This window comes from Sinocyclocheilus anshuiensis, unplaced genomic scaffold (assembly GCF_001515605.1).
Source record: "Sinocyclocheilus anshuiensis isolate Anshui unplaced genomic scaffold, SAMN03320099.WGS_v1.1 scaffold655, whole genome shotgun sequence".
Classification (NCBI taxonomy): Eukaryota; Metazoa; Chordata; class Actinopteri; order Cypriniformes; family Cyprinidae; genus Sinocyclocheilus; species Sinocyclocheilus anshuiensis.
The window spans coordinates 2,405-18,593 of record NW_015548221.1 but is presented as its reverse complement, the minus strand read 5'-3'; the positions used below and the strand labels follow the sequence as shown (position 1 = coordinate 18,593).

The following is a 16,189-nucleotide window of genomic DNA, read 5'->3' as shown; positions in this document are numbered from 1 at the left end:
AATATTTGGGTTGAACTGTTCTGGAACAGTGTTGTAAATACAACTTAACCACTGATTTCTAGTCGTGTCCTCATTTGGAAGGCCAAACAAAGTAGTTTCGCTTTCGCAACGAACACAGCATCTTCACAACATGGTGGCGGCGGTGGCAGCAACAATAAAGTTACGCCTTCTTTCTGGCGACAGCAACATTACAGACTAACTAAAGTTGAAAAAGTGAAAAAGCATAATAGGACCCCTTTAAGGAAGGGCCATTTGTGATGGGATTTAGACCCTTTGAAAAGCCTCCAAAACCTTTGTCACTTTCAGTAAAGTCAGCTGAACAATACAAAAAAAGACATTAAAGACAGAATAAGTCATAAGAATAAAACAAAACAACAACAAACCCAACCCAAACTAAAACAACATGGCCAAAACCAAACAAAAAAGAAACCAAACCAAACTAAAACAACAAAGTCAAAACATAGCAAAAAACAAAAAACAAAACAAACAAACAAAAAAAACAATCCAAAACAAAACTGTTTGATAACATCATTCAAATCAAACAATTTTGAGTTGCATGTCACTTTCAGAAAAGTCAGCTACTCAAAAACAAAAACAAAACAAACAAACCAGACTAAAACAAAAAAACAAAAAACAAAAATCAAAATCAAACAGTCACTTTGGAACGACCCTTTGAGTAGCCTCCATGCACAAATGCAACTGCATGTCACTTTAAGTAAAGTCAGTCAGCAATGAAAATCCCAAAACCCCAAACAAAACCAAAAATATATACAGCATATAAACAGTTGCCCAAAAGCCATCTGCCAAGAATGTGCAAGTGCAGCCTGATGCCTGCTAGACAATTTAAAATGATGAGTGGCCAGGAAATGTGTAATAATAAAATGACAGTTATCTTCCTTTGAGCTGAGAGCAACGAACAGTCCTCTTTACCACACTGGCTAAAACATAAGAGACTGGACTTCATTACAGAGAGGCCAAAGAGACCACAGCTGTTAACCCTGAGCTCTACAAATCCAATGGATCTGAACCATTTGAAACAAAGTGAATCATAGTGGCTGATAAAATAAAAGACGACAGTCAAAAGAGGGAAAAAAAGGGCCGTACCAATTAACTCTTTATTTCTGACGTCCAAGGCCATGTTTCTGAGCGCGGTAGCGACGGCACACACCACACGGTCGTTGTCTATCCTCAGCAGCTCCACGAGGATGGGCAGACCCTTCTCTTTCCTCACCGCCGCACGGATGTACACCGACCACTAGGGGAGACACACACACACACACACACACACACACACACAAATAAACAGGTGTAAGTCGCTAAATATGACAAATAACACCTTTTGGCCACTTTGCTATATATAATTCTACATATCAGCAGTTTTCAGGAGACCATGAAGTGTATCGTCATAGTTGGATATGCCATGTGGGCAAATGCCTGTAAAGTGTCTCATTTTGGATCAGCACCCCGCTGACGGTGTAATCACACTCCCCAGGTTACAGTGAAAAACTAATACTAGCTCAGAGCTTTAGCTCTCTGAGGTTCTCTCTGTATGACCCCAGTTGTGGGATCAGCCTATATCAGTGATGGAGTGTCAGCTCAGATTAGACTCTCTGCTACCCTGCACTTCTGCTGTAACGGGGGAGACCGCAGCATACGGCCCAGCAGGCATCCCCTCATATTTCTCATTTCTGATGACCTCTGTATGTGTGCATAAAAAAAGAGAGCGTCAAAAACACAATGACAGAGAGGCTCTGTTCCAAAACCTTGTAAGCTGCCTACCTAGTAAGCAGAGCATAGGCTCACTCCAGAATTAAAAGTTGTTTCAAATTCATATTTTTACAATTTAAAATACCTGTTTTCTATTTTAATATATTTTAAAATGTAATTTATTCCTGTAATGGCAAAGCTACATTTTCAGCATCATTACTACAGTCTTCAGTGTCACATGACCCCTCAGAAATCATTCTGATACGCTGATTTGGTGCTTAAGAAACATTTCTTATTATCACAGTTGTGCTGCTAAATATTTTTGTTAAAACCATGATACATTCTTTCTCCAAGATTCTTTGTTGTAAAAAACAAAAGTTCAAAAGAACAGCATTTATTTGACAGAATTTGTTTGTAAATGACTTTACTGCCTCTTTTGATGTTTTTTTTGCATCCTTGCTGAATGAAAGTATTATTTTCTTCCAAAATAAAGATTGAAAAGCACAGATTAAAAAACTGATATAAATAAAATAAATAAATAAATAAAACTATTAGTAAAGCCTCTTTCACGGCATACATTGTTTTTCTTGAGCACGCACAAACCTAAAACGCTTTATGACCTGCATATATTCACCTCTGACACATCAATACTGTAATCATGGTTTGATGTTGCATAATCACCAAACAGCAAAGTACAATCTGATTTGAATGATTGCGTACTCCCTTTATCTGTTGCTAGTTTGAGTGACGTGGATGCTCATTCATTTAGTGTAGTTCGAAAGAGGTTATGGCAAAGACAAACAGTTTTGCATAATGAAAATATGCACCATGAATTGATTCAGTTGTGATAAACAATCACTAAACTTTTAGCTGCACTGCTCCAACACCATGAAAAACACTCTGCTTGTGTGATGAATTTATTTTTTGAAATTCTCATTTATGTGTTTTAGAAAATAGAATGGGGGCAATAGCCTGGAAACACAAATATTTTTCCATTCCATACTTCTTTTTTCATATTTATCCGGTACTGGAAATGACAAAAAATCAAATTCCATACTTTTTCATACTGCATAGTAACCTATGCCTATGTAGAGTGTTTCAAATGAATCACTTGTGAGGTTCATTTGCAGTTAGGATGCTGCCTAATATGGTGTCTAACAAGTGACCTCGACAAGTGACGAGCGACAGAGCATTTCGTCTGTCTCTTAATTTCTATTTCTGTGGCGTTTTGCCATCCGTGGTGAAATCTCATTGGTCCAAAATCCTGCTCCACACAGGTGTATATTAAAAATCAAATTGCCTGGAATTGTGTTAAATCAGGCAAAGTACATCACAGAGGCAGCTTACTAGGTTTAGGAACAGAAAAAATGGCACTTAAAATGAGTGTGTGAAAATGTAAATCTGTCATTTAGTGAAAATTAACATCACAGTTCATTAAAACTTAAGTTTGTATTATAAATAATGCAAATAAAAGAAATATCCTTGAAACCGTAATTGAAAAGGAGTTTTTGACGAGAAAGCATTCTTCACACTTGAGTGTTTTTTTGGTCCGTCTTAAGTTAAGGGCTTTGTTTCCATTTCCTAGTACACACAGCGTGGGATTTGATAATCCCACTGTCCGAGATGGACTTTGAAAACATAAACAGAGAGCTTAGTTCACACATATTAGACGAGGGCTCACTGTCAGCTCTTCTAGATGAACAAACAGAGCAGCCAATTATGGGAACTGGACAAAATAGGCAGACAGACCCAGTCTCTCGCTTTCTTTTACTTTCCCGTTTGTCTCTCCAACAAACTCAACCCAACAGCAGACACATATACAACCTGTTGCCCTGTAGGTGTGGAGAGGGGTCGCTGGGACGCCGCTTTCATTTAACTTCTTGAAGGGGGTCTAAACCTGTTATGAGACTTCAAAACCAATCCAATCCCATTGCATCTGTCTCCATTTGAGAGTATTGATCTTGCAGAGCACATCGGGTGGATTAGAGCTCTCGAGCAACAGAGGTAAAAAAGCTTTTGTCGCTGAGAGATGGTGAAAAGGATGTGAGAACAAAGAGAGAAGCAGGGGCCAAAAGGGAGATTGGTACTGGTTTAAACATCTGATGAAAGCAAGTCTTTTCATGTCAAGAAAAATGCAATTTTACACTATTTCTTCTTGCACCGTTCAATAAATTTAGATCCTGACAACAGCGAATAAAACCTTCAGTGAAAACAAGTAAAGAAAACATATCAGGTACCAGAGTGTAATGCTAAGGTGTTCTGCGTGGTTTTTATCATGTTGCTATGCAGTTCTTTGTCCGATGCTAGGTGGACTAAGTCAATAGAAAACTGTCCTGTCGGTGCCGATAACCCAGTGGACAAGTGCATTGACATAATGCTGTTGCGTTACGGGCGTCCTGAGTTTGAATCCCAGCTCAAGGACCTTTCCCGATCCCACTCCCTTCTCTTTCTCCCACTTCACTTCCTGTCTGCTCTCAACTGTCATATTGTAAAAAAGGCAAAACACCAAAAATAAATCTAAAATAAAAAAAACAGTCTTGGAAAATACTAGCAAAAAAGGTCAGATAAATTATGGCATCATTCAAATATGTCACATGCTGAATTGTCATACTTTAAAGGCATAAACATAAATAAATAAACATAAACATCGTAATGTTATTTTTTTATTATTCGAATATTAAATTATTTTTGTTTAAGGTCCTCAATGCTACATTGGCTTACACTTAGACAGCTACCAATGACTAAAAATAAAACTATGCAAAATTATTAAAAAATACATGATTAACCATTTTAATAATTTTTAAATTCTTTAAATACTTTTAATGTTTTTAACGACCCCTAACCCTACAGCAAGTAAACATTTGCCCTCAGACAGACACCAAAAGTTTAAATGAAATAAATAAATGAACAATTTATCTATCTATCTATCTATCTATCTATCTATCTAAAAATCTATCTATCTAAAAAATACAGAGAGATAGAGTCATAACAATTAAATCCACAAAGCAAAATCAACAATGAATGCTGACACATAATCATCAGCTGATCTACTTGTATTTTAAACAATATTTGTTGCATCCCAAGCCATATCTCCAGCACAGACAGATACATACACAAGGTGACTGACCGTAGGGCTTACCTTCCAGCTCCCAGCAGCCAGGTTCTGCAGTGCCCCGGCAGCCCCCTCCAGCGTGTCCGGGTTTGAGCACTCAGACAGGAGGGTGAGGTAGGGCTTTACTATCGATGGATGCCACAGCATCTGAATGCCTTTGGGGGGTTCAGCAGTATCTGGTAGCGGTCCCACACCATCCCACTACAGAAACAAAGATGTGACATGAAAAACAAGTCAGTCAGACAGGAAAACACTCAAAATCCATCGCCATCAGCATCTAAATCCTTATGAAGCGGCATTCACACTGACATAAATCTGCAGTGACAAAGCAACTTGATTTATTTTCAATGAGCAACAGTGAGAAAAGTTTGACTTTATGAAAATGTGCAGCTATTCAAATGCCAATGTGATACGACGGAGAAGTTAATGTGATGTTACTCTTCAATATGATTTATATATACACTAGCATTCAAAAGTTTTTAAAAATGTTTTTGAAAAGAAGTTTATTCACATTTATTTGTTAAAAAATACAGTAAAACAGTAATGTTTGGAAATATTATTCAATTTAAAAGAACTGTTTTCGGTCACACTTTAGTTTGGGGAACAAATCTCACTATTTTCAGTAGCTATTATTACAGTCTTTAGAATCACATGATCCTTCAGAATTCTCAAGCAACATTTCTTTTTCAATGCTGTTTTACTGCTTAACATTTTTGGGAAAAATATGTGTAAATGGTAATACTTGTTTGTGTGGAAATCACAATGCTTTTTTCAGGATTCACTGATCAATAGAAAGTTCAAAAGAAGAGCATTTATTTGAAATATAAATATTTTGTAAAATTTTAAATGTCTTTTACTGTCACTTATTAATTATTCTAATGCAGCTTTGCTGAAAAAAAAATTTCTTAACTTACTGATCCTAAGCTTTTGAACAGTAGTGTATGTCAGTATAATAAAAAAAGCTACAAGGAAAACTGCATCAGAAATTATTCTAAGCAAGTCGTATTCATGAATTAATAATCATTTCTCTTCATCGTTATATACCACGCACTGCTGCAGTTTGAATATTATACAAACACTTTCTCCTCCAGAGTGTTCACTTTTAGTGTCAAGAAAAACTTTCATTTTTATTTATCTCTTTTTTATCAGATTTTCTACAGCTATGACCACCAATGACATTAAGGTATCCCGCCTACTAGCAACCATCAGTACAGCGACCTGGCGAACTCCTGAGATAAAATCGCTGTCATTTTGAACGGGTCAAAAGGCAAATGTAACCCCCTGCACATACACACAAACACCACACGAGGAGATCTCTTGACAAATCGTGGCCTGAATAGACCCAAAACCGAGCAGGAATGACGAGTTGTAAGTCTGCATTTGAAGCGTGTGGGTGAGTCAGTTTGAAAAGTGCTGGTCTCACAGGCTGACCTACTTTTAGGCAGAGCAACATGTGAAATACCTCAGCATCTTAAACTAGCTCTGGCACTCAGCTTCACTCTCCCTTCATTATTAATGAGTCTGTTTTCATCTCCACCCGTTCCTGCTCGGAGGAGTGGCTCTGTTGTTCAATCAACTGCTGGACGGTGGAGAAGCCCCGTGAGGCTGCTGCTCTTCCCATACGGTGAACGCAGAAGAAATGGTAAGAGGTTGAGAGGAGACTTGGTTTAATCTGTTGTTTCACTATATGCAAACAGTGAGGGCAACATTTCGCAAACATTCAGTCTTACACAATTGCTGTCAAAACTTTTCATAATTTATCAATGAAAAAGGTGCTTGCTAAGGATGGCATCAGGGTCAAAGACATGCCGCATACTTCCAAATCTTTCAACTGATTAAAAAATAATGACACCTCTTCTATGATGAACATGTTTTCAATTTCTGAAAAAAATAAATTAATACAGGTGATGTAAACTTGTGGTGTAACTATCCAGAGATTGTAAAAAAAAAAGAAACAAAGTTTTCTTTATTTTTAACATTTTATTATTTTTGATTTAAAAACAGTTTAAAAATAGTTTTCAAATATTATTAATATTTGGAGAACTTTTGTCTGCCAAAGTGAGAGTTGTGCAACCAATATGCAGGTAGCTATTTTGTTGTCATTTGACAAGAAAAGTTACAGAAAATATGACAGGAATGACCCATGTTTTTATATTTAAAAAATGTATATTTATACATTTATATAATTTTATTATTTATATTTAACAATATATATTTTATTATATCAGTCGATGATTAACATTCATTTAAAAAATCAAGACATTTTGTAAAAAAAAATTTAAATGTGTTAGATATTAGACAGACAGACAGATACATGATAGATAGATAGACAGACAGACAGACAGATAGATGATAGATAGATAGATAGACAGACAGATAGATTTTCAGAAAACGTGTCTTTTTGGGCATCTAAAATGAGTCAAATCTGCCTAAATGCTACTCTTACAGCTTTTCAAAACCAAAAACGAGAGTTACCCTCAATCTAAAAATTACAATGTGATCCTAATGCTTCTTCTGAGTTATCAGAGCGTAAAACAGCATCTCAAATTGTCAAAAACTTTCTCTTCGCCCTTTTCCTGTCAGCAAGCTTTGAGCATAATGAGCGCTCCATGCTCCATTTCTCAGAGTAAACTCAAAGAAGGGTATCAGTGCTTGGTGGGCTGAAATTGCTCTGGTTTACATACTCTCCCCTCTCAGTCAATTAGCTACGCTAAACGCCACTGTCCTGCCCGCCAGAGCCGCGGCGGCGGCACGCTCTGGTTTCCTGGGCTACCTCGCTGCCACTTAGTGATAAATGATTTAACGGAGTACATTAGCCTTCTGTTGCCTGGAGGCCCAGGTGTCCTCTTTCAAAGCGTCTCGGCTGAGGAGAAGGTCCGGCACATGATACGAGAGGGCACCTTAGGTAATGGGGAGAAATAGCCCTCTTTACAGTCCAACAGGCAGAGACAGATGACTCGGGTATCCTTGTATCTCCTTCCTTCTGTAATCTGATTGGAGGAGACACATCTGACTGAATCCTAAAACAGATCTGCAAACTCATGTACGGGTTTTGAGGTAATGAATGAAGGAAATACATCTTTGAATGTTCAAATGTAAAAGACGACGCAAAACATCCCCACGCTATGTTTAATACAACAGTCTATGCTGTCATAATCTCAACAGAGCAATAGCTCTGATGTATTATTCGACTCTGACTGCTTTTAAAGTTTTACCACTTCTTGCTAGGCACGTAGCAAGTGGAGGTTGTTGTGACGGACATCTCTTTTGCAGCAAACGCGGGTTTTATTTTAGTTTAGGAGGATTATATTCAGCTATCGGTGGCTACAGTATATCACCAGCTATTAGCTTTATGGCTCCACTGGAACGGGACATATCCAGAGGGAGTTGTGTTACACAACTGCTCCCCCACCTTCACGCTCCCCCTCTTCGTCTGCACCGAGGATCCCGGCTGACTTTTCCTGCGTGAGATTAACGAAGAGTTTCCTCTGCTATGGAGGAGTCGCCTGTAAAAAGGCTGGGTTCCCCCCCCCTTTAGTCTGACACCCACAAACACTGAGATTTATCAGCCGTAGAGCATGTCACTGGGGAAACTCACTGTCTGACGGTGCGGCTCTGTAGGTGGTGAACGTTACGTTTGCAGAGGAAGTAATTGATAAAAGGGCGGCGTATAAATCTGTTATTTGGGGAACGAACTGAAACATAAATTGGGATTATTTTGAGGCAACGAGGGGTGTAAAAGGAAGTTGAATATGCTGATTGTGTTATTAATATTTTGATATGAAATGCCTACTTTTTGCTGGGATCTCTTTCTAAAGCAGAGAAGCATTTTATTGTGAAATAAAGCCCTCTTTCTCTAGCCAGTCAACACAAAATGACGTTCACAACTTATTTTACTTCCATAATGTGACATAAGTGAAAATTAGGGCATATACATACATATAGACAGACAGACAGACAGACAGACAGACAGATAGACACACACACACACACAGAGAGAGACAGAGACACACACACACACACACACACACACACACACACACAGAGAGAGACAGAGACACACACACACACACACACACACACACACACACACAGAGAGAGACAGAGACACACACACACACACACACACACACACACACACACACACACACAATAAATAAAAAAAGTTGAAAATACAGTAAGACTTGCAACAAGTATAAACGGAGGAAATAAGGGTAATAATGTACAACTTGATTTCCTGTTGACTTCAAATAGCCTCTTTCACTATATTCTGGACTATGATTTCCAAAGTAAAGTGTGTTAGAGTCATTGTCAGCCGGTGAGGGCTACCAATGCCTGTAAATGATGCATCGGGTGTCCTACCTGGTCCTGGGACTTCTTCTTCTTTTTCTTCTTTCCCCAGCAGCCTGAGGTCTCTCCGTCCTTCCCGCTGGCATCGCTACACAGGAGGCCATCCAGCTCGTCCGTCCCCATCTGCTGTCCCTGAGATGTTTCAGCTGCAAGCCGATAGGAGAGGTTCCTCAAAATGCATACACAGTTTTCTATGGTCTGGCAGAGAAAGAGAGAGACAGATATTGGGCAGGTATTAGTCTAGCACCACTGAGCTCTTGATAGAGCCCATCTGGCCAGAGGGGCCAAACTTCATCTATTCAGCTCATGCTGGTTCTGAGACAAGAGGAAACACACACTTGTTCTCACACACACACACACACAAATACACACAAATACACACAAATACACACACACAGGTCTGAATGCACTTCTTGTGCCGTCATAACGATTAGCAAGTGTTCCGAAAAAAGCAGCCATTACAGAAGGCGTCTCAAACTACTGGCTTGCAAGATTTCATTTAATTTCAGTTCAAAATTAAATTCAACCTCTTAAGATTTAGTAGTTTATCCCGAAATTTGGCCTTTCTCTAAAGGACTGTTGAAGTAAAAAACATAAAGTCAAATAAAATAAAGTAAAATATAAAAAATAAAGTAACATGTAAAAATTTATATTTGGAAAAAACGAAACAAAACCCCTACTCTCTTTCATTTCATCTAACTTTCTAATTTCCTCTGTCTCCGTCTTTCTCTGAGTGTTGGCTGGGAGAGTGTAGGCTGCATTGGCACTATGTATATGAAAGTACTTAATTATATGTCTGACACGGTCTCCCATTTAAATGTGATTAAAGGATATACTCGCAGATGGGGAAAAATGACCAGCCAAATCCATCGGCTCACACTCCATTTAACAGTGTATTACAACGAGACACAGCAGAGCAGGCACAATGCTTGACAGCAGAAAATAGAAAATAAATGCTCGCAAAATGATGATGAAAAACGAGCATTTTTCTCAATCTCCATGTTTTTCTTTTTTTCCCTATTATGGAACGAGGAGGACCATGCCCTGCACAAACAAAAATAATGACTGTAATCAGAGAAACACTCAGAGAATTATGCACTGGCATTTCAGATGTACAGAAACATATTGACTTACAAAAACCCAGACATGGCTGACCTTGCTTTCTCCATGGTTTTTGAGGAAAACAAAACAAGTTCTACTGAAATTTTCCTGGAAATGTGCTACATAATGAATATCGCACCTGGTGAAATTTGGGGCAGCACCATCTCTCTTACTGGCAGCAGTTTACAAGGTCCCCATTTTAAATGTTGAAGTCAACAGGAGGGAGATTGACCAACCGCAGGTTAACAGCACATTAAGATCATGGGTGGCGTGCTTTCAGCAATTATAGCTCTGCTGGGCCAACACCTGGCGAAAACAGCTCTGGGCAAATCACTACACATAAAGAAATTGGAGTGATTAGGATGATTGCCCTTTTTCGAAGCCAGTGTGATGGGTAAAATGGTCGCAGTTGCTTTTTTAAGTGTTTGCAATGTGTTAAAGCACACTAATGGATGAAAAAGAGTGCTTAGTGCTCTAAAAGGAGTTAAATGGACATGTATAGGGAAGAAGAAAAGATGTAACCATAGGCTGGAGGTGCACTTACAGAATTAGTATTTTTACATTTAGATGAAATTCTCACAAGGTCGCAGTAAAATGGGGACAAATGGCACAGTGGTGAAGCCCACTAGCTTATTGGTGTGCTTTTAACTCTCAAGTGCTTCAATACGCCTGACGTTTTTTTGCTCTGTCCTGTATTTTGAGAGCAACGAGAAGAGTCCAGATATCAGATTTTTAGCAACACATGCATAAAACCAAAGTATACATTCTTTGTTCTGCAGAACACAAAAGAAGATAGTTTAAAGAGTGACTTAATGGGGTCCAAAACAATACTGGACCCATTATACAACCAAATATATTGAAGAACATCTTACAGGTTTGGAACGACATGAGGATGAGTAAACTAATGACAGATGTTTTATTTTTGAGAGAACTATTCCTTTAATATAGCGCCCACCAATGTTCAAATTAAACCTATGCCATTGTTTTTAGCTTACCAGATTTACATAGCAAAGTATACTTTGGTTTTACATGTTCTCTAAGGTAAAAGGGCAAACAAATTTTTCGGTCCCACTTTATTTTAAGTGGCCTTAACTACTATGTACTTACATTTAAATTAAGCATTTGGTACAACGCACTTTCTGTGAACATACATGTTTTTACATTGTACTTATACTAAAAAAAATACCTGCTTGTAATTACATCTGTAATTATTTTCTGTAATTACATTTATAATTACTCTGTTGACCTATCCCTTACACCTTAACTCACCCTTAAACCTACCCATACCACCAAACTGGTTCCTAACTTTACCCGTATCCCACCTCAATAGCAGCAAAAGTGTTTTGCAATACAATATAAACACAAAAAATAAATTTTACTTATTTTTTGATGTAAGTACATAGTAGTTAAGGCCACTTAATATAAAGTGGGATCAAAAACACAGATGTGGAAGACGCAGAAATGAGCGATCTCGTATGTAAGCATATGCATATGGAAAATAACACGATCATCAACATTAAACAGCACATAAATGAAAACTGCCTAATGTTACCGAGTGAAATGTCGATCTAGGAAGTGGTAAAGGACTGTGCAAGCTTTAGGGGTGCTGATAGAAGAGTATTCTTCAGATTCTTACTGAATATGATCCAGATGTAGTATCTGATAAAAATTTTCTCAGCTTTTTGCTCATAATTTCGCTTTTTTATGAAACTTGCATACATTCAAGTGTTGATAAAAAATAGCGCTTGAAGCAAGAATACAACATAATTTTTTTGTTTAAAAGTAGAGGCTCTATTCTTTTGTTTTTTTGATGCATTGCATGTTCAGATATTCATACAACAAAATATTCTGGGGGCCATGAAATTTTAGTGAAAATGATAAAAAATGCTGGCGGTGGCTGGCAACTTTTTTGAAAAACGCTGGTGGGGAAAGAGATAAAAGGATAGTTCACTCAAAAATGAAGCATCTTTCATCAGTTTACTCATGTCATTCCAAACCTGTATGACTTTTCTTCTGTGGAAAAACAAAACAAGATATTTTGAAAAACGTTTCAACTCCATACAATTAAAGTCAATGTGGTCCAATATTGTGTTGGACATTTGGATGTTTCTCAAAACATCTTCTTTTGTGTCCTGCAGAAGAAAGAAAGTCATACAGGTTTGTAATGACATGACGGAGAGTGAAATTAATAAAAATTTTTTTAACATTTTTCTAACCATCTACATTCAGCCTATAAAGCCTGAAGAGATATTACAAGAAATTCAAGTACACTATTTTTTATTAGCCGTGCTGTGAGTTTGGAAACTGTGAAGAGAGGTGGTTGAGAGTGCACCGCGGGGGGATTCAGACCGCAGGAATTGTGGGAAAGTTGGAATGCTCGCAAGTCTGAAAATGACCAGAGGGAAAGAACTGTGCCACGCTCCAGCATCCACACGCTCTGCTCTTCAATTCTCATTAGGACGGATGCATCCCCTGCGCTCTGCTATTAGCACGCTGGGCCAGACGGAGAGCTGCCAGTTAAATCATGATTAAAGAACGCCATTTAGAAGAGTGAGCCTTTGCAACCTTCAGAGAGCAGCCAACCACAGAGCTGTTTATTTGTTGCAGACACACACACACTCACAGACGTAAAAACTTTTACTACAGGTTGCCTTTAAGCTCTGGGAGAGATGGACGGATCCCAGGAGGAAAGCGTACCTTGCTATCAATCTCGCTGCTTCCGAGGGAAGTCTGGATGACGAAAAGCAGCGTGTCAGTCAGACCCTCGCATTCTCTCATCCGCCGCCGAGCCTCCTCTCCTGCCGAACTCACATTCCTGGGAGACAGATGGAGAGAGGGAAGCACAGGTCAGTGATGAGTGCATTAAATCAGGGAGATTCAATCACACGGGTGCAGATTCCCTCTGGGCATTTAACCCGCTTTACACCGTACCACTGTGATAGACAAAATGCAAATGTTTCACATTTCACGAGTCGCTCAAACAAATGTCTCCAAACCTCCCACCTCTGACATGTATTAATATATGAATCTATTAGCCTTCAGGGGAGGAACACTGACACTGCTAGATATCTGACTGTTTATTTTAGACAATATAACAGTGGGAGAGAAAGAAATGGATATTGGAATCATTTCAATTGGATAATCCAATAAGGATACTGATTATTTTGTTTATTGAAAAAATCAATCAGGTGTATACTGCTGAATATGGACGAGGAACGAATGTAATAGGCTTATTATACAAACACAAACACTGTTCTAAGCAGATACAACAGCTGCAAGTTTCCAGCAATTTCTCTGTCTACGCTGAAAGTGAAAACACTGTACAATTGGACAGATCCCATCAGATTGGCTTATCAAAACATATTTGATGTTTAAAATGTGGTTGTGGGACCAATGAGAATTCACTGTGTGTGCAGCGACAGTATATCATTTGACAATTTTGGGAGGCAGTAGTAGACAATCATTTGAAATTATTCAGTCACATAACTTGAGGCAGAGTCATATCACTTTTTCAATGCCTGCACTCGTTTCTCCATATATTTTCTTACAGAATTAAAATAATTAGCAACCAAATGTTTTATGTTCAATTTGGACATTTTTTGCTTTTATTTGGCATTTTATATATGTATATATGTTGTATATGTTTATATATTATATATTATACTGTATATATATATATATATATAATTAGTTAATAAGAAATTCATACTTTTATTTAATAATATTTATACTTAAATTACAAAAAGGGACAGGAAGGCCTTTAAAAAAAAAAAAAAAGAAGCATATTAGAATGATTTCTGAAGGATCATGTGACACTGCAGCCTGGAGTAATGTTGCTGAAAATTCAGCTTTACCGTCACAGGAATAAATTACATTTGAAAATATATTCAACAGTCTTTACCGTCACAGGAATAAATTACATTTGAAAATATATTCAACAGTGATTAACAATAACAGTGATTTTAAATGGTAATAATATTTCACAATATTACTGTTTTTACTGTATTTTTGATCAAATAAATGCAGCCTTGGTGAGCATAAAAGACTACTACAACAAAATGTATGCTGCTTGTTGTGGTCATGGCTGTTTAGGACAAAAACATTTAAGATTTATTGCTTGTCGTGCCTGGTTAGGACTTGCTGTAATGCAGTCAATGTCTCTGTGCAAATGAGACAACAGCAGGCATTAAAACTCCATCCACATGTCTATTAGACACACAATAACAGTAAATCATAGTTCTATTAAAGGCTTTATTCCACATCATATCAATGTACTGAAAACGGTTTGATTCCAGCTAAAAACTCCCTTGTGTGTTGGACCAAAAGAATATGACACACGTGTGTCTCTATGCCACACCATATGAAACTGCCTTAGGGAAAACGGCCCACTCGTAATAAGAAAAATTCACTCACATCAACTGTAATGGGAAACAGGATATATTACACCATGCAAGATTTACATTTCTATATTCACCAGAACTGAATCAATTGCTATGTATCATTTATTAGAATTGCCTCGCCTCCTCCTCTATAATGCATGAATATACCTGAAAAGGCATTGGAAATACATAATTTAACCTGCATATGGAGCGTTTGAATTACAAACTTATCTATTTAGTTACTTTATGGCCCTGCTTTATTATGTCATTAAATATTCAACAGGCTTGACAGCACCAGCTTTGGAATTTAAGACCTATAAGTGTTACATCCAATTTGTTGAGCAAGGTTTCATCAAAAAGTCATGTGAGGAGGCACGGCTTACAGAAACACTCATGTCACAACAGACATGTTTCATTTGAATGAAGAAATTACTATTTCATTACAACAGACACACTTGAGGAATGAGTCACGTGCCAAATCATTGGATGTTTATGAGGGTCAGGCATTGGAAACCTGAATGTGGTAGTATATCAAAAAATCTTTAATATGAATTATAGCTTAGGTAGACAAAGTCATAACTCTTAAAGGTACCTTGGCACTTCCTGTACCGGCCAAGGTCTATCTCTCTTTGATTGGGTGGCTTGGGGGATGTGAGCTTATTGATATCCATTCTTTATTTTTTCTGCTTGTGTATTGCATTCTAGGCAATTAATGGCAGTTATTAATGTGCTTGTGTGAGAACAAACACACTAATTAGTCATGTCGCCTTTTTCTTATGATCCATCGTAGATGGAGGGAAAAGCATGTGGTTGCTATTATGGAACAAATCAGGATGAGCGCAGAAGAAATGACAACCAGCAACTGAGGCATGAGGACGCTATCCCTCCCACTGAAGAAACACACCAGAGACCAAACATATAACATCAAAAAATTGTGAATTTTATATAATCACAATAGGAAGTAATATCACAATTTCAGATTTCCATGCAAGCTGTGTATAGTGTCAGACATGGAGATTATTGTCATCGGCTTCTTGTCAAACTTACAAAAATCAACCAATACCCCTATAAATGGATAATGGACAGTTATCTGAGTATTCTGTATTCTCTATAACAGTATTCTGTTCTCTATCTGAGATCATTTTGAGTAAAAATTATTTTGGTGTATATATGTCCTTTCAGCTTTGGCAGTTATCAGATTGTTACATTAGATTATAATACAATTATTATTAAAAACAGATTTTGAAACATAATATTCCTGACTTGACTCCACTTCCCTATAAAATTAAGGTAAAAACAAAACAAAACCGCCAAATATGTAAATAATATATGCACAGACATACATTTTACAGACCCTGTGCAGAATCTGAAAATTTTATTATGTATTTATTTCTATATATTTTACAAATTTTGTAATCATTTTTGTGCGTGTATAAACAAATATCCACACACGCAGTCACGCACACAAATAAATTAACTTTATACATACAAATTTATATAATATATAAAATGGAATATATAAAAATACATTTGGATATAT

General features: G+C 37.5%; 1 protein-coding gene across 1 annotated transcript in view; it reads right to left on the bottom strand.

Moving 5' to 3' along the window:
• The window catches only part of LOC107654180 (catenin delta-2-like), a gene marked incomplete at its 5' end in the record, with an annotated part of 60,290 nt that extends 47,205 nt beyond the window's left edge, over nucleotides 1-13,085 (bottom strand). Inside the window, 4 exons of the mRNA XM_016441152.1 lie at nucleotides 1,105-1,255; nucleotides 4,847-5,020; nucleotides 9,182-9,367; nucleotides 12,968-13,085. Of these exons, the coding sequence (XP_016296638.1) occupies nucleotides 1,105-1,255; nucleotides 4,847-5,020; nucleotides 9,182-9,367; nucleotides 12,968-13,085 (629 nt within the window). The remainder of the gene's footprint in view (nucleotides 1-1,104; nucleotides 1,256-4,846; nucleotides 5,021-9,181; nucleotides 9,368-12,967) is intronic.
• Between the last annotated feature and the right edge of the window lie 3,104 nt (nucleotides 13,086-16,189).